General features: G+C 42.9%; 1 protein-coding gene across 5 annotated transcripts in view; it reads right to left on the bottom strand.

The window, feature by feature from the left end:
- Positions 1 to 918: 918 nt before the first annotated feature.
- Positions 919 to 19,923, bottom strand: part of FOXP1 (forkhead box P1) — a 111,854-nt gene continuing 92,849 nt past the window's right edge. For all 5 annotated transcript variants that reach the window (XM_068408490.1, XM_068408491.1, XM_068408489.1 and 2 more), the window contains exons 12-15: positions 15,950 to 16,071; positions 13,806 to 13,875; positions 10,010 to 10,176; positions 919 to 4,233 (exon numbers count right to left, since the gene is read on the bottom strand). In XM_068408490.1, the coding sequence (XP_068264591.1) occupies positions 4,089 to 4,233; positions 10,010 to 10,176; positions 13,806 to 13,875; positions 15,950 to 16,071 (504 nt within the window). In that variant the 3' untranslated portion in view covers positions 919 to 4,088. The remainder of the gene's footprint in view (positions 4,234 to 10,009; positions 10,177 to 13,805; positions 13,876 to 15,949; positions 16,072 to 19,923) is intronic.

The raw sequence follows: 19,923 nt of genomic DNA on the forward strand, positions 1-19,923 counted from the left end.
GCGGGACTCTTGCGAGTGAGAATCAAAAAAGGTAATTATTTTTTGTGGTCACTTGTTCTACATAAGCCTTGATTTTTCATTTCACTTCTAGTTGAATGCAGAAACCTAACAGGTTTTACATTTACAAACTTTTTTTTTTTGTGGACAAGGAAGGCTTTGACTCTCATTCCTGACAGCGATTTACCTGATACATGGTACTAACTTTCATAATGTACGCTTTTCTTTGAGAAAAAAAACATGTAACAAATTGTCTTTACATCTTGGCACCTTGTAAAGTTTTTTTTTTTTATACAAAAGTTCAATAGTTTGACACTCCCCATTATTAATCACTACTTCACTGATAAACTTTGAAAGTGTGACCCTGGAATTCATCATGCAAAATATTTACTGCAGCAGGAGAAAAACTTTTTTTTTTTTAAACGACTTTTTTTTTTTTTTTCCTTTCAAATATATGAACTTTGTTTAAGACAGCCAGAAAAGGCAGTGGTAAGATAACAGAAGGGGTGGGAAAGTATCAAAAAAACCAGCTTAAACACAAAAACTGTACAAAAATGCTTCGATCAATGATAACAGGAGAAAAAAAAAAAAAAATCTGTCAACTATGTTACAATTTAAAAGCTGAAAAAAAAAAGTCAGGGATTTTCTCCCACATGTCAGCAAATGTCATCCAATATTCTTAAAGCAAGGATAACTAAATAAAATACATGTGCAGCGTATTCTGCAATTCCATTACATACAGTAGTTTTTTTTTTTCAAAGCTATTTTTTTAGTATAGTTAATATAAAGCAGTTGCACAAAAAGCAAAAGGTGTTTTGACAAACAGGTCTGCATTTATTCCTTTTGAGGAACGATATCTAAAAAAAGGACCTTGCCACCTTTTCCTCCCTCCCCACCCTCCCCCCAAAGACAAAGGCTCACACAGACACAGTGGGATATATATGTACAACATAATAAACCCCTCCCTAAAGAAGCAACTGTATATCCAAAGGGATACAGAATCAGAATTGTAAAAATCATAGTGAAGTTTGCTTGATGTAAAGCCTGAGATTTTCAGTTGGTTCTTCTGCAAGGCTGCGACACCTGCCAGATATGTTAAAATCTAATTTTTTATTTCTTTTTCTCTTTTTTTATTTTTTTTGTTTTTGCTACAGTCTTTAGACTAAGCATGCAAGACATACAACTAAGTGCAACTGAGTGAAATGTATTTTTTATTTACTCATTCCCTAACAGTTTGGACTGAGGTATGCGTACTAACAGTTTCTCATGCTGTTATCTTTACTCATGTCTAGCTACACATGCTGAGAATGAACTAATCTACCAGATTTTTATCCCCTTCTGAATACCGAACTAACCAGCAAACCACTCAGTTCAGAAGCACAGGGCTCAATTCTCATGATCCCATCTGGCTACCGCCGGCACGTCACGAAGCTGCCTGGATATAATTTAAACGAAAAAAATAAAATGTTTCAAATGACCACAGACTGCCCTTTTTTTCTTTTCTTTTCTTTTTTTTTTTTTTGTCTTTTGAGACAGAAAGCAGAGTTGAATTTTATAAAAGTAACTGCCAATAAAATTTCTTGTACCAAAGCTTATGAGTGGACAGGAGTGTTATTTCCTTATGAAAAATGCTGACCAAAAACTAAACAAAACTGAGCAAATGTGCCAAGATCAACCAAAATTAAAGCAGTCATCCCAGCACAGTCCCGAAACAGAAGTGGCACACAATCTGTAGAACCAAAGACCAAAAAAGCGTTTTTTTTTTTCATTTCATCCTAGAAATACTATTATGTGGTCCAGTTAAATTGTGGGAGCTTTTCTGTTCTCTTCTGTATTTTATTAAACTGTCTCCTTTATCTGATACTCTAATTTTCCGTGAAATAACTGTGTCTTTGCTTCCTCCAGCTCCCTTCTCACAGCTCCACCAGTAACACTGATTCCTAGTTTTACCCTCAAAAGCTCTCCTCGATTCCTCTTTTACAGACTTTCGTTTTGGTCACTGTAAAGAATTGCAAATAAAAAGTAACAACTTTGGTTCAGACATCTACTTGGCCTTCTAAATTTTCTAGAATAAAGGAGCAGTTTCCCTCTCAGGTTAGCAATAGCCCACATCTTGTCATTTCCCTCTAAATTCTTCAACCTCCTTTGATCAACAATAAGAGGATATTTGGCTTCATAAGATAAAGCATATAACAGAGAACATAATTTACCTTTGTGTAATATCTTTGGTAATTTTAGGAAAAAAAAAAAGGTACAAAGAAGAATATAAATTAAGCTCTGAAAGGCTTTTTGAAATAATAAAAAAAGCTACAGTCCTACATAAATAAATGAGTGACGGGAAAGTGGTTGCAGAATGAAAATGTTTAGGTGTTTGGTGACCGAGGTTTACTGACCTATCGCAATAAATTTTGTATGTCGTGTTTGCTTTGAAGAGCCTTGCCAGTTTTGCCTAACAAGCCCCGGCGTGAATTCTCTCCTAGCTCTCCTGTCTCCTCCGGCGAGGTTTCCATACTGGCTGGTGTAATATTGCAGAGCAATCGTAACTGCAGTACTGGATTGGATTTGCACAGCTGAAAATTAACACTTTAGCATTAGTGGGGCTCAGTCCTTATTAACTCCCGTAACAAGTTCAATCTGAAATCTAATTTGTATTCAAACAGATTAATGCCACCAAGCAATCCTGAACTGATGTTTAACCGTGAAAAATCACCACGTACAATAACAATTTAATGAAGTCATCTTCCCAACCACTATTTGCAAATTCAAATAGAAAAGAAAAATTCGTAATAATAAATGTATAGGTGCCCATCTCGGTAATCTTAGATATTCCAGGAAGATTTGCTGACCCGTTAGAACTTGTGTTAAACAACCGAGAACCTGCCACTGTACTATTCATCCTCTAATAAAAGTGAACTCTGTTGGTGCTGCATATGTTGCTTTGTGCTGTTCAATTTTGTGGCATTTGCTAATATTCACCGTTGCTGCCAAAAAAAAAAAAAAAAAAAAAATCAAAAAACCCAAACAACAACAAAAAATATATATTAAAAATACTGCTTTGTGGAATGAATCTGTGTTGCTTCCTACAGTGTTTCTATGTTCATCTGTCATTCATTCTCATTCTTGCAGTACTTCGTTCCTCTCTCTCCGTTGGACAACCCTTCCACATGTATAGTGCAGCATTTGGGACCTTTTCAAAAAACAACAACAACAAAAAAAAGGAGACACCGAAATGGAATGTTTTCCATAGCTAAAGAAAACATGGTGGCATCTGAAGGAAACTGGAATGAATGACAGAAAAAACTACAAACAATTCAATGACATTCAGCTTCGTATAATAAAAACACCTATTAACATTCATCACAAAGTACAGAAAACGTTGAAGCCTCCGAGAGGCCCTGGGCCCAGATGAGGCCTGAGGTCAGAACTTAAAATGGTAGAGGAGAAGCGGGGCGGGGGAATAAAAGCAATACATTAAAAAGTTTGGGATAATTTTTTCTTTTAACCCCTCCCCGATATACACGCTCACACGCACACACACATATCCACACACGTGCACACACAGGCCTTCCCCATCCCAAATGGAAGCAAAAAAAAAAAAAGAAACCAACCAAAAAAAAAAAAAAATGGAGTAAAGGCAGTGATAATCAACATGCAGTACTGTGCAAATATGTTGTCCATTGGAATCCTTAAAATCTGGGCAAAGACTTGATCTGCAGTTCAGGTGTACATGCTCAGTTTGATGTCCTCAAGTGTCCAAAATTGGCAGGACCTGCAGTCCACAGCTGGCTGCTAAATGCAAGTGAATCAGTTTAGCAAATTTACAACACTGATGTTGACTGTAAGAGAGGAAAATCCCAAGTACCAAACAAGTCCATCCAATGCACAGAGTACAAATTCCTTTTTTCAACAAAAAGTAGAAAAATCAAAAATACTCCCAAATGGGATACTTGATGGCACTAAGAGTTAACATATTTCATAGCTGTCAAAGTGGACTGAGAATCCTCCAGACTGTACAACAATGGAGAGATTTCACAGCTAAGTTTGACGTGTTCTTCCCATCTTCATTCTCAGGATAACGATGTCAGACATACTCATTCTATGTCCTCATTTACAGGTTCATCTTCGTAATCTCTGTCGTGATCGAAATCTGGACTGTGGTTGGCTGTTGTCACTAAGGATAGCGGGCCTTCATTTTCATCTGGATCTAGCGGTTCTTCTTTGACATGCACGGGGTGCCTGGAAAAACAAAAATACGGTCAATCAGCATGTTGCTCATTAAAGAACCGTTCCGACAGCTCGGGTGGTTTGGGGAGCAAGGGGAAGTGGTTTGGGGGTTCAGAGCTGGTGCGCCAAGCCGAGGAGCTCCAGGTCATCAAGAAGACCCTCAACTACTGCGCTGGCCACCGGAGCCAAGCGAAGGCTACGCCAGGCAGGCAGCGCTCGACTTCCCTGGGAAAACACTCTGGGAGGAGCACTGCGATAGGGTTTCCGTCTCGGGATTGAGAGAAAATGCTCTCAGATGACATATTAAGTTGATTAATACAATCTTTAGATAAATAAGCAGAATAAGCATCCGAACGGCAAAGCTGCAGTTTGTCAGCCCGCCGAGCCGGCGGAGGCTGGGCTAATCACCGCTCGCTGCGTGTGCGGCGTCTCTCGTTAACATGCAGAACCTGTGAGACAACTCTCCAGAGGACGACCCCAAGTGAGGTTCTATCATTAATCAACTTCAAGCAAACACAGCAAAGAGACACCATGATACATGCTTTAAACTCCAAATTAATGCATATTTTTACAAACTGTCAATAAGGGAAGAAAAGCCCTGCCAGGAAACACAAACAGAGAGGAAAAGGCTCGCTCAACACAACAATATGATAAGAAAGCACAGTCCTAACGAGAATAATAACACTGTCAGCTGTAAACAAGGCAGAACATGATCCCCAGCTCATGGTGGGCACAAGGATGTACTAAAGAGATGAGATCTGCCAAATTTCTCATTACGGCACAGCACATGAATAACCCGCAGGGGAACGGGGCTTGGTCATTCAAAACGGGCATGATAAAAATTGAAAAATGTTGTTCGTAAATCATATTTACAACAAATCCTATACAAATACAAATTACCTTTCTTTTTCTTTTTTTCGTTTGGCAGCTTTTGAAATGTAAAATAGCCATGTGAGTCAATAGTGTCTTGTTGGTGGGACTTTATAGGAAAGTAGGATTTTATTGACATTACCAAGTATTAATAATGCGACACAGCAACAGAGACCCTGTTTGCTTCCTAAATAATTGATGTTGTAGGCAATCCCTTAAAATAAAGTGTTAATGAGTTCAAGTCCCACTCTGTCTCTCATTGAGTTGATATCCACCTCCTAGAGTCTTGTTTTCTCTACATGCAGGCTGATTTAACCCTTTCATGTAGGCTACGTGAAAACATAACCCAAAGCGCAAACTTCCAGTTGTAAGAACTTTTTCTCTCCTTGCACAGCTTTGCTTTCAAATGAATGATTTAAAATCGCTGCATTTTATTTTACGTTTTGTGTGGACAGGAATGACAATACTGATTGTACTCCACTGCACTGACGGACAGCAAGAATAAATCACTGAACAGGGAATGTGTCCTCAGTATCCACACACAAGCCAAAGGCAACCCTGCCTACCTCAAGCGTGAACTGGTTGTGTGCTCGTACAGCGTGCAAAGCTGTATCACACCCTATTCACTTATTTCGGCTTCAGCCTGGATCAGTTTAGGAAGCATCTAACTTGCTGACTGCACGCATTTCTAATGTGAGCTGTGAATGCCTTTCAAGTCCCTGCATATTTCAACTTCTTGAGTTGTAAAGTGCTAGATCAATACTTGAGTATTAACTGCACCTTCCAGTCCATCCAACAAAGGAACGGTGGGGAGAAGTGATGCACTATGCACGTACACACACCTTCTCCCTACAAATTCACAAATACGTGTCCTATCAACACATCCCTGGGAGCAAAGAGATTCCTCTGCGTAGTGAGTAATTTTTGCAAAAAATCACAAGAGAGAGACGTTTTTGACCTAATTATTGAGATGGAGGTGGGGCGGGGAGACTGGGAGGAGACGATTCAAATATCAGAGGTCAAGAATTAGCTTAAGCGCATAAGAAGTCTCGCGAGTGTATCGCCGTCTCAGAGGTGTGCATATGCTAACCGTCCCGGTGGCTTGTGGCCCTAGTGAACGTGAAACCATGCTGATTATTTGCAACCAGAAAAACTTACATTATGAATAGGCTGTGGGGCCCCTCACTTGGGAGAAAACATGAAATGAAAAACAGAAGAAAAAGGGAGAAAGAGCGGCTACACGTAGAAACTGATAAAGTGTGTGCTTTATGGCACTGATCTTTTTTACTGCTGTTTTAATTTAAAAGTCTTGCTTGTTGGCTTTCTGGTTTTGATGCTGCTGTTAGGCTTTTTTTTTTTTTTTTTTAAGAAAAGTATTATTTTTGAAAACACAGATGGGAAATTTTCAAAGGAGAGAGGAGAACGCACGTCACGTGCAGCAGAGGTGGCCTCAGCACATGGACGGGAGTTTCTCCAAAGGCTGCTCAGGGGCCACGTCTCGGTGTCCCACCACATCCCCACACCACCTCGTGCTCGGCCGGAGGGCAGAAGTGAACGGGTGTCAGCAGATAAGACAGGTACCCACTACGCTCGCTATCACCTGAAATATTGTGAAAGCTCCTTCAAAGGTCCCTGAACCTTTCCAAAGCAAACCCTGCCCCGCTCCTGGTTTTGTTACGAAAGCAGGTGAAACCAAGTGGTTTTAACTGAGTTTCTCTTTGAGGTTTGGTGTGGTTCCCAGAAGTAAAAAAAAACAAAACATTAAGAGCGAAAAGCAAAGCAAGCCCCAAGTTCTGAAAAGGGGTGCTCGACCCCACGCGAGACAAAGCCAGAGAGGGCCACAAAGCCACGGGGAGGCCCACCCTCGGCAGCCTCCTCCAGCAGCTCACGCGTTGGACAAACATCAGACAGCGAGATGGCAAAAACGCCATCCCCCAAATTAGGAGGGTTATCTGGGTAACACAACCCCCGGGGAGAGATCTGCATGGAAAACAACAAAAAGAAAATTCAACTCCTTGTGTACTCTGTCAGTTTTAACCACAAAGTGGCATGTGAGGAGGAAACCCTACTCAATCTGTGATTTTGCTCAAACATTTCAGAGTAACTGAAATAAATAAGCTTAAATAAGCTCAAAGGCAAAAGGAGACCTTCATCTCTCTCAAGTAAGTCTGAATCTTTATTATTTACCACCTCACCAAAACTCCAAACTGGGGAAGGAAAACTTGGGGGGGGCAGAAATAAAAAAAAGGACGGGTTTCCCATTTCTTCTTTATAGTAGCAGAATTTCAGCACATTCTTTTTAAGCAGACTCCTAAGACTCCAGAAGGGGTTAACAATAAATAACCTTGCTGAACACAGATTCCCCTTCTTTTCACATCTGAGTAATTCTTTTGTTTGTCCACTCTGGGAACAGAGGAGTTTTTAATAAAGCTGACTGTTGTTTAAAGCCACTGAGTTCTGGTGGTGCACACAGCATGGAGTAGTTTGCTTTGTGGCTACCTTTGGAGCATATCAGGATGAAAGTGTTATGTCCCCAAGCTGTAATTATGCAACTACTTTCTAGTGTTTCAAAAGGAGAGAGAGAGAGAGAAGGGGGGGGAAAAAAAACCCTAGCCGTGGTTCAATGTGTCATAAAAAGGAAACGAATGAGCGGTAATAAGACTTCAGCTAAAGTGTTAGACTTCTTAGCTGTCATGTTAACAAGGTCCTTTAAACCTTACAATAAAGTTTAAAGCTTGATTTATTCTAATATACTGAAATTGTTTAAAAAATAATTTGCATTATGACAAGGAAATCTGTTCTGAGAAAAAAATTGAAAATGTCATTAACAAAGCAGATTTATGGAAAATAAGCGGTTGCACGGCGTCTGGAAATCTGCTGTTGACTCATGGTTTTATTTAGTAAACAGGGTAAATCCCTCACTGTGTGAACGGTGTTCTGGCTTTAGATCCCTTCAAACTACTTAGAAACACCATTTTAATGGAGAAGCTCAGAGGCTGCTATTGGAACATCACCCGGCCACATTTTACTTAAGCAAAAAGAAATGTTCAGCAGAGAACACATATATTATCAATTCTGAGAAAATGAAAACACTCAGGAAACAATCATTTCCATATTAGAACAGAAAATTGGATTTTCTGGTGAATAATGAAAATGAGGCATCCCTCCCCCCGTCCTCCTCTCTCTCCAGTATTTGTTCTCTGCCCCTCACCTTGGTATCAATGTGCTAAGAGACGATTATTAAGTGCAACAAAGGCCACGGCTATGCACAGGTCTGGAAGATGTCCTAGCCTGTTTCAACTCAGTTATTTTCCCCTCCTCGCAGACTCTTCAAAGATAACGAAACCTTAGGTGAAACGAGAAGTGCACGAACTACGCTAGCCTTGAACTTGCAAAAAAATAATTACTTGGATTAACGCAACATCATAAACGTTCATCCCTGTCTGTTGGGCCAGTAGAAACCCTTGGGAGAAGTCTTGTTTCTGGAGAAATGCCACGTCCCTCCGCTCCTCCTTCACACCGGCCCTACGTGGTCACGGGCAGAGGATAAGAAATTGTGACTAAAACTGCCTCAAGATGAATCCGTTTGTGAGAGATGGAAAGTGTGTCATGCAACGCTACTTTGGGAGAGATAATTAATGCTGCACAAACAATCACTGGAAAAGCTAAACACATGATTTGAAGGTTTTGAAGTAAATGGTAAAAGACAATGTTTAAATTAATTATTAATTAAAAATGAATGTTGCCATCTTTAAAGATTTTTATTTTCAAAGCACTTTGTGCACTGATTTAAAATGCTGCAATATCAAAGTACCCAGAGCCTCAGATTCCTTCGTGCCCCCTCCCCTCTGACAACACATTATGCAGGTGGGAAACTTTTTTGCCATTAAATGCTAATTAGTTTCACAACTAATTACTACCGTGGTATTAGGTTAATGTTTTTCTACTTTTTGATTTAGACTTACTTTTGTAAATCCCTTATTCAAATTACTTTGAAGTAAAAAGACTACAAATTAGTTCTCTTTTTAATGCGGAATGTGAGCTGTGGCAACTCAGCCAGTCATTTTACAGGCAGAAGGAACAGGCAGGAGCGAGGCAGGGCAGCTCTCGCACGCGGGCACCCGCACAGGTAGCCAACCGCTCTGCAGAGTGTTCAGAGACCTACAAGACTTATAAACTCCGGCTTCCTCGCCAGCCGCCAATTACCCGGTGTGTAATTCGAGGGGAGGGGGGAATTTACAGCTTTGCAAACTCACTCCGTCACCCCATAAATACCGAACACACCCATCAGGGCATCCCACCCTTCCTGCCTTACCCTTTCCTGCGCCAGCTCGCTGCCCGGGTGCCATTCACGCTGAGCAGGGACGGCGATCCCCCGTTACTTCATGTGGTTATATATGTACTCATTATACCGCCGTCTGTTGCTATAATACTCCTACTAATTTTCCTTTTGATATTTTAAGAGCAATCTATAAATCACACAGACCTTCACGTGTGCCATCGTTAATGCTTAGTAAGACCATTGTGCGGAGTATTTTTTTGCGGACCCGCCAAACAAGCTCATTTCCCAGCTCTGCCCCACCAGCGTGTTTGTTGTGTGGACCAAAGGGGAGAGAAATCAGGTTGTTTTTTTCTCCAAGAAAGCAGTTTTGCAAGGTTTAAAGAGAATTGCAAACAACTTAACAATTTTACAGCTCTGTGTGTTTGTCAGTCTGGATTGAGCTGATTGGTTTTATGTGGAAGCTGGTAAACGGCCCTTGTATATTCTAATCAACCCAGCATGTCCCCAAACGGAGATGTCTACTCCTGCTGCTCCATCCATGGACCTCAGGAACCAACCCCGGAGGCCTCCAGAGCCACACTTCAGCAGACGGTACGACAATGCCCAGAGCCACGCACGCGCCTCTGCCGTACTTACATCGCTTGCATAGGGGAACGTCCTGGACTACTGTCACTCCCGTTACTGTTCGTATGCTCCATTGCACCATTAAGCTCTTCCCTCATCGCGTTGGCTAAATTGCCCAGAGTGGGATTTCCCATGGAAGCAGTAGTGTATAGAGGTATACTGTTCTCAGCCATTGAAGCCTGCCAGGGACACAAACAAATACATGAGGAGCCATGACTCGTGTTTTCACACACTGCACAACACACTCGCTTATTCCAAAACATTCTCCACATTTACATTATTTGCAATTACCGTTTTCTTAAATATTGTGCTTTCTGACAGGTATTACCCTGATTCCACCGAGGGAAATTTAACGTCATTTACATCTGGGTTTAAGCATTCATAGCTGTATTGGCTTGTGAGAGGACGGAGCTTTCCATTCCCTGTTTGGAATTACACCCCCTGGAAAAAATAAAATGTCCTTTTCCTATTTTCATTTTGCAAAATTATGTTTGGGGTTTTGGGGTTTTTTTCTGGCTTAGGTGTAGGTTTGAGTTTGTTTTTAATGAAATGGGATAAAAGAATCAGAACTTGCTCAGCTGATAACTCCTTCCTACCAGAGCAACGGGCACCAAGCGGGAGGGCGGCATTACTGGGTTCGGTTTTTCTCGTGACACAAGTGGAAGCTGCAGTTAGCACCAACTGGATCAGTCCGAGTTGCAGTGATCTACCTGAGTGCTGAACCAGTCCATGCGAAATTTTTTTAGGCCTCAGCAACTCAGCTTTTACCTTAGCTATTACAGACCTGACCATTTTATTTCGATTTTTCCTTTTTCTAAAGAAATACCATGCAGAGGCACACTGGAGTTAACTTTCTAAATGGAAATCTTTGTAGGAAGAGAATGAACTGTTAAATATTTTCCTTCTGATTCCCACCGTTCTGCCTGCTAATATTTACTGTGTGTCAGCATTAGCTCATGTTGACGGCACAGCCTGTGCCCGGCGCGGCAGCGGTGGGAGCGCAGAAGCCCCGAGCCCCAGAGGAGCCCAGCGCTTGGCAGGGATGGGATGCACGGCTTTCCAAGGGACTTGGAGGACGTTTAACCATTTCACCCATCCCAGCTGGATGCAGCTGACATCATTCGCAGCTCTCTGAGCCGTGTCACTGCCGGAGAGCCACAGACGCTGCCTCGGCGGCGCTCGACCTGCGCTGGGGGAAGGTCAGCTGGCTGTGGAGCCAAAAAAATCCATCAGGCTCCGGGTCTGCATGATGCAAACCCTGCCCGTGGGAGGGGAATTCATGCAAACGTACTCCCCACCAAACACTCTTGCCTGTTCCTAATTCATGGGACAAAACTCCTTGCTCGTTGCCATCGGAGCCGGCAGAGCTGTTCCCAAGCAGGCACAGCCAGAGACCGGGCAGGGGGAGACGGGATGGGAAGGGGGGGAACGACCAGCCGTGACTGCAGCACCTTCAGCAGCACAGCCCCTTTTTTCTTCCTTACATTGACCTCTCCATGCGCAGCCCTACGTGTCACATGTGATTACAAAAGCTATTCTAACAGGGAGGATTATTTTTATCTTCTTGATTCAACAACCGGCAAACTCATTGTGATTAGGGGATGCGAAGAATGGTTCACATTTCCTGCACTTGGCAAAATAATGACTCAAGTTCTTCACCCATGGCGATAACTTGTAATTGCAGTACAGCAATTTTCTGGGGGAGAGGTGGGACACAAGGAGTATCTGCTATCAAGATAATAATAGGGGAAGGGGGTATTTTGGAAGCCCCCGGTGACCCGTTGGGAAAAGAGTGTGCTGGTGGGAGCTGCGGTCCCCATACCTTCCACACACAGAGTGGGGAGAGAGCTGCTGCTTCTCCCTGGCCACAAGGGAAAACAGATGGAGGAGATGTCAGAGGGGTCGGGGTGGAGGAGAGAAGGGGTTTTTCTTTTTTAACGGGAAAAGAAAAACACAGCCTGCCTTCCTGGCAGCACCCAGCACACCGCACCGTCCCCCAGCCACTGCGCTCACGGGGATGCGCAGAGCCTGTCTTTGCAGATGCCCGCAAAAGCCAGGGGAACGTTGCTTGTTAATTATTAATTAGACTGAACGTAGGCACTGGAAGGTAAAGTGGCCTTGTGTCCTAGGAGGAAGGTTGCTGCCCAAGCAATGTCCGAACTGCCCAGGTGGCACCGGCCACCCGCACCCAAACCCCAATACAGCACCCGAGCACCCGCCGTGATTTTGCCTCCAAAATGCAACGGGGCAGGAGAGGAGCGAGGAAACTGCTGGTGTATTTTCAACCTAAACGAGGACCTGTCTCAGTGCAACAAATATCACTCGCCCCCTTTTATTAGAGGGGCCACAGTGGCAGCAAACCCGACCCAGGCTCTTCTCTCCATCAACTTGGTTCACACGATGCTACGGGGGGGGGCACGAGTACGTGCCACTTCCAGGAAAAGTGGGAAATGGAAACGGTTTGGAGGTTATCACAAAAGACAAGAATGGATGGAGATGACGACAAGGACACGTGTTTCAGAAATAAAACACGAACAGTTCCGTATGATAAGCATATTAATTGAAATTAGTCACATAGTTAACAATGTGAAGAAATGCAGGATCATTTCATTTTTGCCTTTCAGCCTCATGAATGTAAAATGTGCTTGTAATCTTAATACTATTCAAGAGACAAAGCAGTCTTTAAAAATCACACTTCACAAGACTCAAGGGAAAATAAGTTACTAATGAATGGTATTTACAGTTGCTTCATTTAAACAAGCTTTCCTTTGCCTTTCAGAAGTTACCGCATAAACTCAAATAATTAGAAGAAACGCAAAGCATCGCTTTTCTCCTACCAATCTGTTTCTTGGTTCTGAAAAGCGAAGTCTGCTAAACCTTCCACAAAACGTGGTTGCCCAAGCAAACATCCATGGTCATCAGCGAACTTCTCGAGAAGTGACCCTCAACAAACAACCGGGGTGCAACCACACGCAGCGTCACCTCCCAGATTAATTCACACTATATGGAACAGGCTTGAACCCACACACAAACACACCCCCCTGCAAATTCAGGGCACGGTAATGCAGTTGTGTCTTTGGTTCATAGAGCAGATACTGACTTTACCTGCGGGTTTTGAGATAGACTCAGGAATTTGCAGAGAGGGGGAAAAAATGCCAACCTGATACACAGCACACGAAAAAGGGCTGGAGACGCGTACACTTTTAGGCTGCGACTTATTAATTGTGCACCAACACTTTGTGTATTTCCACACCGTGAAAAAAACAGAATTTTTGTCTTACAATTACAGTACAGTTTAAACCAATAAAAATGATCTTTTTTTTTTTCTATAGGAATGGCGACGTTTATTTTTTACCAACAATAGGAAGATATGCAAAAATAGCCCTTAAAAGAAAAGGGGGAAAAATGATCTGCTTTCTCTTTAAACCCATGAACAATAGAAGGTCACGTGCCGCAGTATCCTATCATTCAGCACATTAATAGCTGTGCTAGAGTAATTACACTTGTGGTATTTTTGCCTCAAGTGAAATTCTGAAATAAGAGGATGGAAATTATGATACTGCTGATAAATATTAATAAGTGAACTTTTAATTTTTTTGCCACAATATTCAAAATGCTAAGCATCTAGCTAATGCTGAAGCAGCCTGATATGTGTTTGCCTCCAGGGACTATGATGCTTTATGCACTTAAGAAAAAAGTTTAACGGAATTAAAATTTAATATCTAATTAGAGCAAGGCTAATATATTTTGAAATGAGTGGGGAAGACACATGCCTCTGTTGCATATTTGCTACAGTCATTAATCTTACCTGTAAAGCAGCATTGAGAGGTGTGCAGTAGGTGTGGCTGGTCTGTATGTTTTTAATAAGAGAAGGGTTACTGCATAAGAAAAACATAAAAAGGAGAGTTAAATGCAACCAACTTCTGTGCGAGCATTTCAAGCATGTAATGCTTCCTCCCACACCAGAAAGCTAGAGCTGAGACTGTTTTTCCACACAAGTTCTCTTTCGTTTCTCTTTTTTTTAAATTTAAAGAAAATATCTGCGTTTCAGGCTACGGTTATCATATTTGCCTTTACTAAATAAGGAACATCATTATCTCTCGACGTTACCTCGCCATGTGTTCTACTACCCTGCGTTAGTAGCACATCTTGGCATCTCTGCTCATTTTTAGCTGTGCTCAGGAGAAATTCTCCAACATTCGTCGTGCCTGGGAGCCAGTTACCATGTAAAGGTCCATCATGAGGAGGCTATGACCAAAAGCATCGCAGGACATTGTAAATACTACTTCATGCGGATTATTCTCCAAGTATCTGGCAGCAGAGTCCCTCGCAATGGAGCAACGAGAGAGGATGTGAGCCACATTATTTCCTGCCAGGCAAACGGCAAGTGGTGCCGGTGAGGGACTGCCCACGCCACCGCCCCAAACAGTTTGGGGCTGCGGGCATGGAGGCGCGACGGCAGGTACTGCTGCACTGCAGTATGGACCATGCAAAACCACACGCTGCCCTAAAGGCTGTTTTAATAAAAAATATTCTAGTGTGCTATTTCGGACCCTTATTTTAGTCATCTTAAGTTTACATCAGGGGCTAGATTTGAGGAAAACAAATGCCAAGCATATCTGCTCTCTCTTTTGCGGGCACCTAAATATCACTGGTTCCACCAGAAGAGATAATAAAAAAATCATTGAATACAAACTAGATAAAAAGTGCCAATGCAAAAAATCTCCAAAAAGTTTTATTGCTCAATGTGCTTTTTTTTTTTTCATGTGGGAGTAGGTCATGGTGAGAAGAGTCTTAACTGAGCCCCTCCCACAGGGATCAGGATCAGTGGTCCTGGAGAGATGGCCTTCGAGTAAAGGTCAAAGAAAAACGCTTTGGAAACCCCAGGAATATTTCTGCATGGTTGTTGTAGGCACAAGATGTCCTGTTGATTATAATCTTTACAGCTGGTCCCACTGCATTTTCAAAGTTTTTAAAGTTAATTCAGCGTTTCTGTCTTATAAGCACCTTACACTATCTCTGATTAAGAGCTGCAAAACAAGACATACAACTGAAAGCAAAGGAAAATATCAGAATTAAAACTTATCTGAAGCCTTTCCTGGCATATATCTGTCTTCCTGACAGGTCTACAGCAGCATACCTGCACTAGCGTGGATAATTATTTTAGTCTACATTGCACTATAAACAAATGCTGTAACAAACATGTCAAAGTAGAGTTATTACTACAGGCATTTGGATTATCAGAGTAGGACACACAAAATACACATAACAATCAAAAATTTAGCTTCTTTAGCAGCAAAGGTGATGTCACTATTTCATGAAATGCAAGTCTACATGAGATGGGTAAATCATGCAAAGCAAAGCAACAGCAGAAAAAAAAAATAAAGCAAGTAAAAGCTCTTACTGTGCAACAAGCTCGCCAAAGTTTTCATCAGGGCAGTATTTTCGAGGACGGCCTCGTTGAATATGACGGCCACGTTTAAACTCTTCATCATCAACAGTCCAAAAGGACCCAAACTCATCCTCTACTCTGATAAAGCACTTATGCAGTGAGAGGTTGGTGCGAATGGCACCCTGGGACAAGAGCAGCAGCAAAGGAGATGAAGTGGAAACAAAGGGACACGGGATCGGGGACAGAACAGACATCAAATACAGGGAAAAGGAAAAAGAAAATAAAATGCAATAAGCATAAGCAAATGGTTTGTGAGGGTTAATATGCATTGCCACCTAAAAGCTACTAGCATGTGATGCAACAAACACCAAGCAAGCAGGGTCAGGGTACTGGTGGGCATACAAACAGTAGTGATGAGATGTTTGTCTTGGTTTCCCTTAACTGAAACAATGCGAAACCACCTGTGGTTGGTCTAACACCAGCTAGCAGCCAAAAGCCTCTACGTTAAACTGTAAGCATGATCCAAGCTAGGCTAAGAAGTTCAAACATGGTGGACATACCCACTGATCTTTTGTGGCCTTCGTTTTTGGAACTCTAGTTCATCCACTGTCCATACTGCCCCTTTAACGTTTTCTACTCGCACAAAACACTTGTGAAGACTAAGATTATGACGCACTGCATTCTGCAGCAAGTATAAAAGAGAAAACATTCAAAAACTTTCTATGAGAAAATGCTCATCATTGTCCAAGAATAGCAGCACAGTCAGCTTGACAGTCCTCATTTTGCAATGTTAAGCCCCTTCCCCTCCCCACACCCGTTTGCTTTCCCCGGCTCTTTACATCTTATTTTTGCAAAGACAAAATAAATATAAAAGCTTAAACCCAAGATTAGAAATTCAAGTTATTTTTATCAATTATCCCCAGTGTGAATGAGAACAGCCATCATTTTAAGCATGCACGTTGTATAATACAGCACATTTCATACAGAACACAAGAAGAACATTGCTTAGACATTTTCAGAATAAATATACACGCTCTGCAAAGACAAACTTCTCCTCTCCTGGAAAAAGAAAGCAGTTAGAAAGAACAGAAAGGGTTTCATGTAAGTGCAGACGTCTCCATTTAGCAGAGAGGCACTGGAGCTGGTGTTGCTGTGGTTTCCCACAGCTGGGCTAATGCGAATCAGGTGCTGAACCTCCATCCACACCCACGGCACGGACCAGGGGCTCGGCACCACCCCACCGGCCGGCACGGCACTGACTCCTGCCTCCACGGCTTGCTCTTATATGGAAGTTGGCTCCTATTTCTGGCAGACTACTGTACTGACTGATCTGAGCCTCTGCCAAGTGAAAACATGAGGAGGGCTCTCCGAAACAAAGTGATAATATCCCCACAGCTCATCACCCAGAGGGACCTGCGCTCATGGCATGCGATGCTCAGACGTCCTCTCTGCAGCTCGGCGCCGGGGAAGGATGAGCCCAGCCAACCCCTCCAGCATGCTCGGACCTTTGCTGAAGCTGGACATAATGAGACACCTTGCTATGTCACGGCAAGCTGTTGGCTGTTCTGTCCCTGGTCCCTCTGAAACGGTGCCGAGAGCCTCGTTATTCCTCAAATGGAGCGCCGTGCTCCTTCCCCATTTTCTGAGAAAATACCCTGCTACAAAGCCACTTGAATTGGTACATGGAGCTTGTCCCCAGCATTGCTGAAAGGGGCTTGGTAAACAGGGAAAACAGAAGAAGCCATTTGCTGAAAATATGCAGGCAAACAAACTCCATCCATCATCACTGGCACCATTGATTTAGTCAATCTGGTTGACTCGTTAGCAGGCACAACGCCAGCCAAACACATGGCCTGGGTCTAGGCAACCAAGAGACTACAATTTTTTTTCCTTCCATCGTCATCTTTTTTTTTTTTTTTTAATGAACATCGGGTCTGGATGGTGAAAGGGAGCTCTAATCATGAATGTCTAAATCACTGTGCAAACAAAGGGTACGCACAGTGCATTTGTCATGTAAATTAAGAGGCAGTGGTGTGTGCGCCTGGGAGGGGAAGGCTAAAAGTCTTTTGCTACTTCTCCATTTCTCTGCAACCACTAGCAGAGTCCTCACACTCCTGTGCCCGGCACAGGGGAAGAGTCAGGGCACAAAATGCCTTGGCTCAGCAGATGCTTTGGTGCAAACATGTTTCCTCTGGCTGTAGGTGCCCGATCCTGGCTTCATGTCAGGGTCTGGGCGCTTCAGCTTTTCCTCCCTGATCTGCTTCTGAACTGGTGGAAAAATAAAGCTTGAATATGCTTTTCCTCTCAGCGAGGCAGAAATCTAGCAAAAAGTCAACCTGTCCATCAGGGCTGCTTCTTTCTGCCCTTACTTTCTTCTGGTTTTATCGATTTTATTTTTGTTCCCTCCTACCTCTCCCAGATTTCACTAAGTTTTGAAATTTTTGGCAAAACCCCTGATTTTGAGGTGGAGGAAAAACATGCAAACACCCCACACCTTACTAAAGGCTAAAATCAGCCAGCTCAGCAACTGCTGGTGGGTGCCGCACCAGTGCAACCCGACACAGGGCTGCCGGACCACATCTGGGTAACTCAGGCAGTTTCCTGTGAAAATGGGAACACTGTCAAGTCTGGAGCAAAATGTAAGAATAATAACGCTATTTCCCCCAGTGAAAGCTGATCTTGTAGTTCCTACAGCCGTTGATCAAATGCACACAGCAAAGTTCAGCGAAGCGAGTCCTCGGAGTTTGTAAACAGTCTCTAAATACACAGTTGAGCAGAAATATTTTTTGTTCTTCTTTAAATAAATTTAACGCTGAAGAAATACTTTACAGTCTGTTCCTGTTCTCTTGAAGTCAATGTGCAATTGATGGTTAAGGCTGGTGGATCGGGCTCTTGCTGAATATGCTGAGACGGACAAGTCGAATATTTGCAAGATGTCCCTGAAGTGTTGCCCTCGCTTTCTATTTTCCATATGATCACTTATTTGAGGAATTCACGGCAGAGAAAAATTGTTTTGCTTCCCCTGCCTCTGGATACTTGCTATCTAACAGTTTTATTTGAACAATACCCCAACGTTCCGGAGCCACACCTGCAGCCTGTGCCTCGTGGCTGCGACTCAGTGCCAGCAAATTACTCCAAAAAATAAAAGCAAACAGACATTGCCTCTGACCTGTCAGAACCAGTTCACAGTGCTCCCCCAGCAATCAGCTTAACAGAAAAATTAGGAGCTATTATTGTAAGATTATATATTTACCTTGTTAAAAATATTTGTATGCAAGCCACTTCTGCAGAAAAATTACCCTGAACATGCTTGAATGTAGTAAATGAAAGGGTTTGTTATTTTAATAACTGCTCAGGCTCTGCTGTACTGCATTTTGGGAGAGAGGTTCATTTTTTAAAGGTCTTTATTCCTGCACTCTTCTGTGTTTTTGAAAGAGGGTTCAGGGAAGCCTGCCCACACCAAACCCTGACCCTAAACTTGGGGAACACTGACCCAAACGCCCCCTAAATATTAGCTGAAGGTGAGCGCAAATCAGCACATCTATATTCAAATTATTCTGATTTTGCAATTAGCCCCTTGTGCTTGTTCTGCGCCCCGTGGGCTTCCCATCATGCCAAGCCAGAGCTGCATTTTCATCCCTGCTGTTCCTGAAGGCTGGCATAAATCTGAGCAGTCTTCAGCATGAAAACCTCCACTACTTCAAGCAGTTGCCGATTTTGCTAACGCTGGAGGAACTTGGGTGAAGCTTCTCTTCCTGGGGAGGTGAAGCAGGACTTGGACACCTGCACAAGGTCAAGGCATCCAGGAGGCGTCTCTAAATGGTACCTGCCTCCCCGGGACACCCCTCGCCCTTCTGCAAGCCCGAGGGTCTGCAGCTCAGCCTCTCTCCTCCTCCGCTGCAGAAGCACACTGTAAGCGCACGCAGCTTCTGGGATTGGATTTTACGTGATGCACAAAGCTAATTCCTCAAACTAGCCTCGCAGAAGAGATGGCCAGGGCTGCCTGCTGCCTTCTTCCACTCCCTCCTCCACTTCCCTTCCCTCTGCTGCTGGAATTGAACAGGATTTTTACTTTAGCATCCACACCTGCAGCTGCTGAAAAGTCCTACTGGAACCACTCCAGCAGCAAAAGACAGGCAGGTCTAAAAGGATCTTAAATCAGGGAAAGTTAATTTCCTTTCTGGATAGTAAGGAAGCTGCAAAGTGAAACACTGCTCATGTTTTCCAACTGCAGTGAAGAATCAAAGCAGCAATCACAAGACTTTTCCTGAACCTAAGAGCTTCTACACCAATGTTGAAAATGTATAAAACTGCGCTGAGATCTGAACTGAAAGCAAAACATGCTACTAAAAACCAAGCTAACTTCCCAAGGACCACTTTGAGCTTTATCCTCTAAAGGAATTAATCCTAAATGCACGCTGAGACAGGGAAAACAGAACGAGGTGATAAAGGGCAGGTATGGGACGTATTCATCCTTCCTGGTCATTTGAAGTTGTTTCAGAGCAACAGAGTTGTTTAAATTAAGAGAGGCTCA

This window comes from Nyctibius grandis, chromosome 10 (genome assembly GCF_013368605.1).
Source record: "Nyctibius grandis isolate bNycGra1 chromosome 10, bNycGra1.pri, whole genome shotgun sequence".
NCBI lineage: Eukaryota > Metazoa > Chordata > Aves > Nyctibiiformes > Nyctibiidae > Nyctibius > Nyctibius grandis.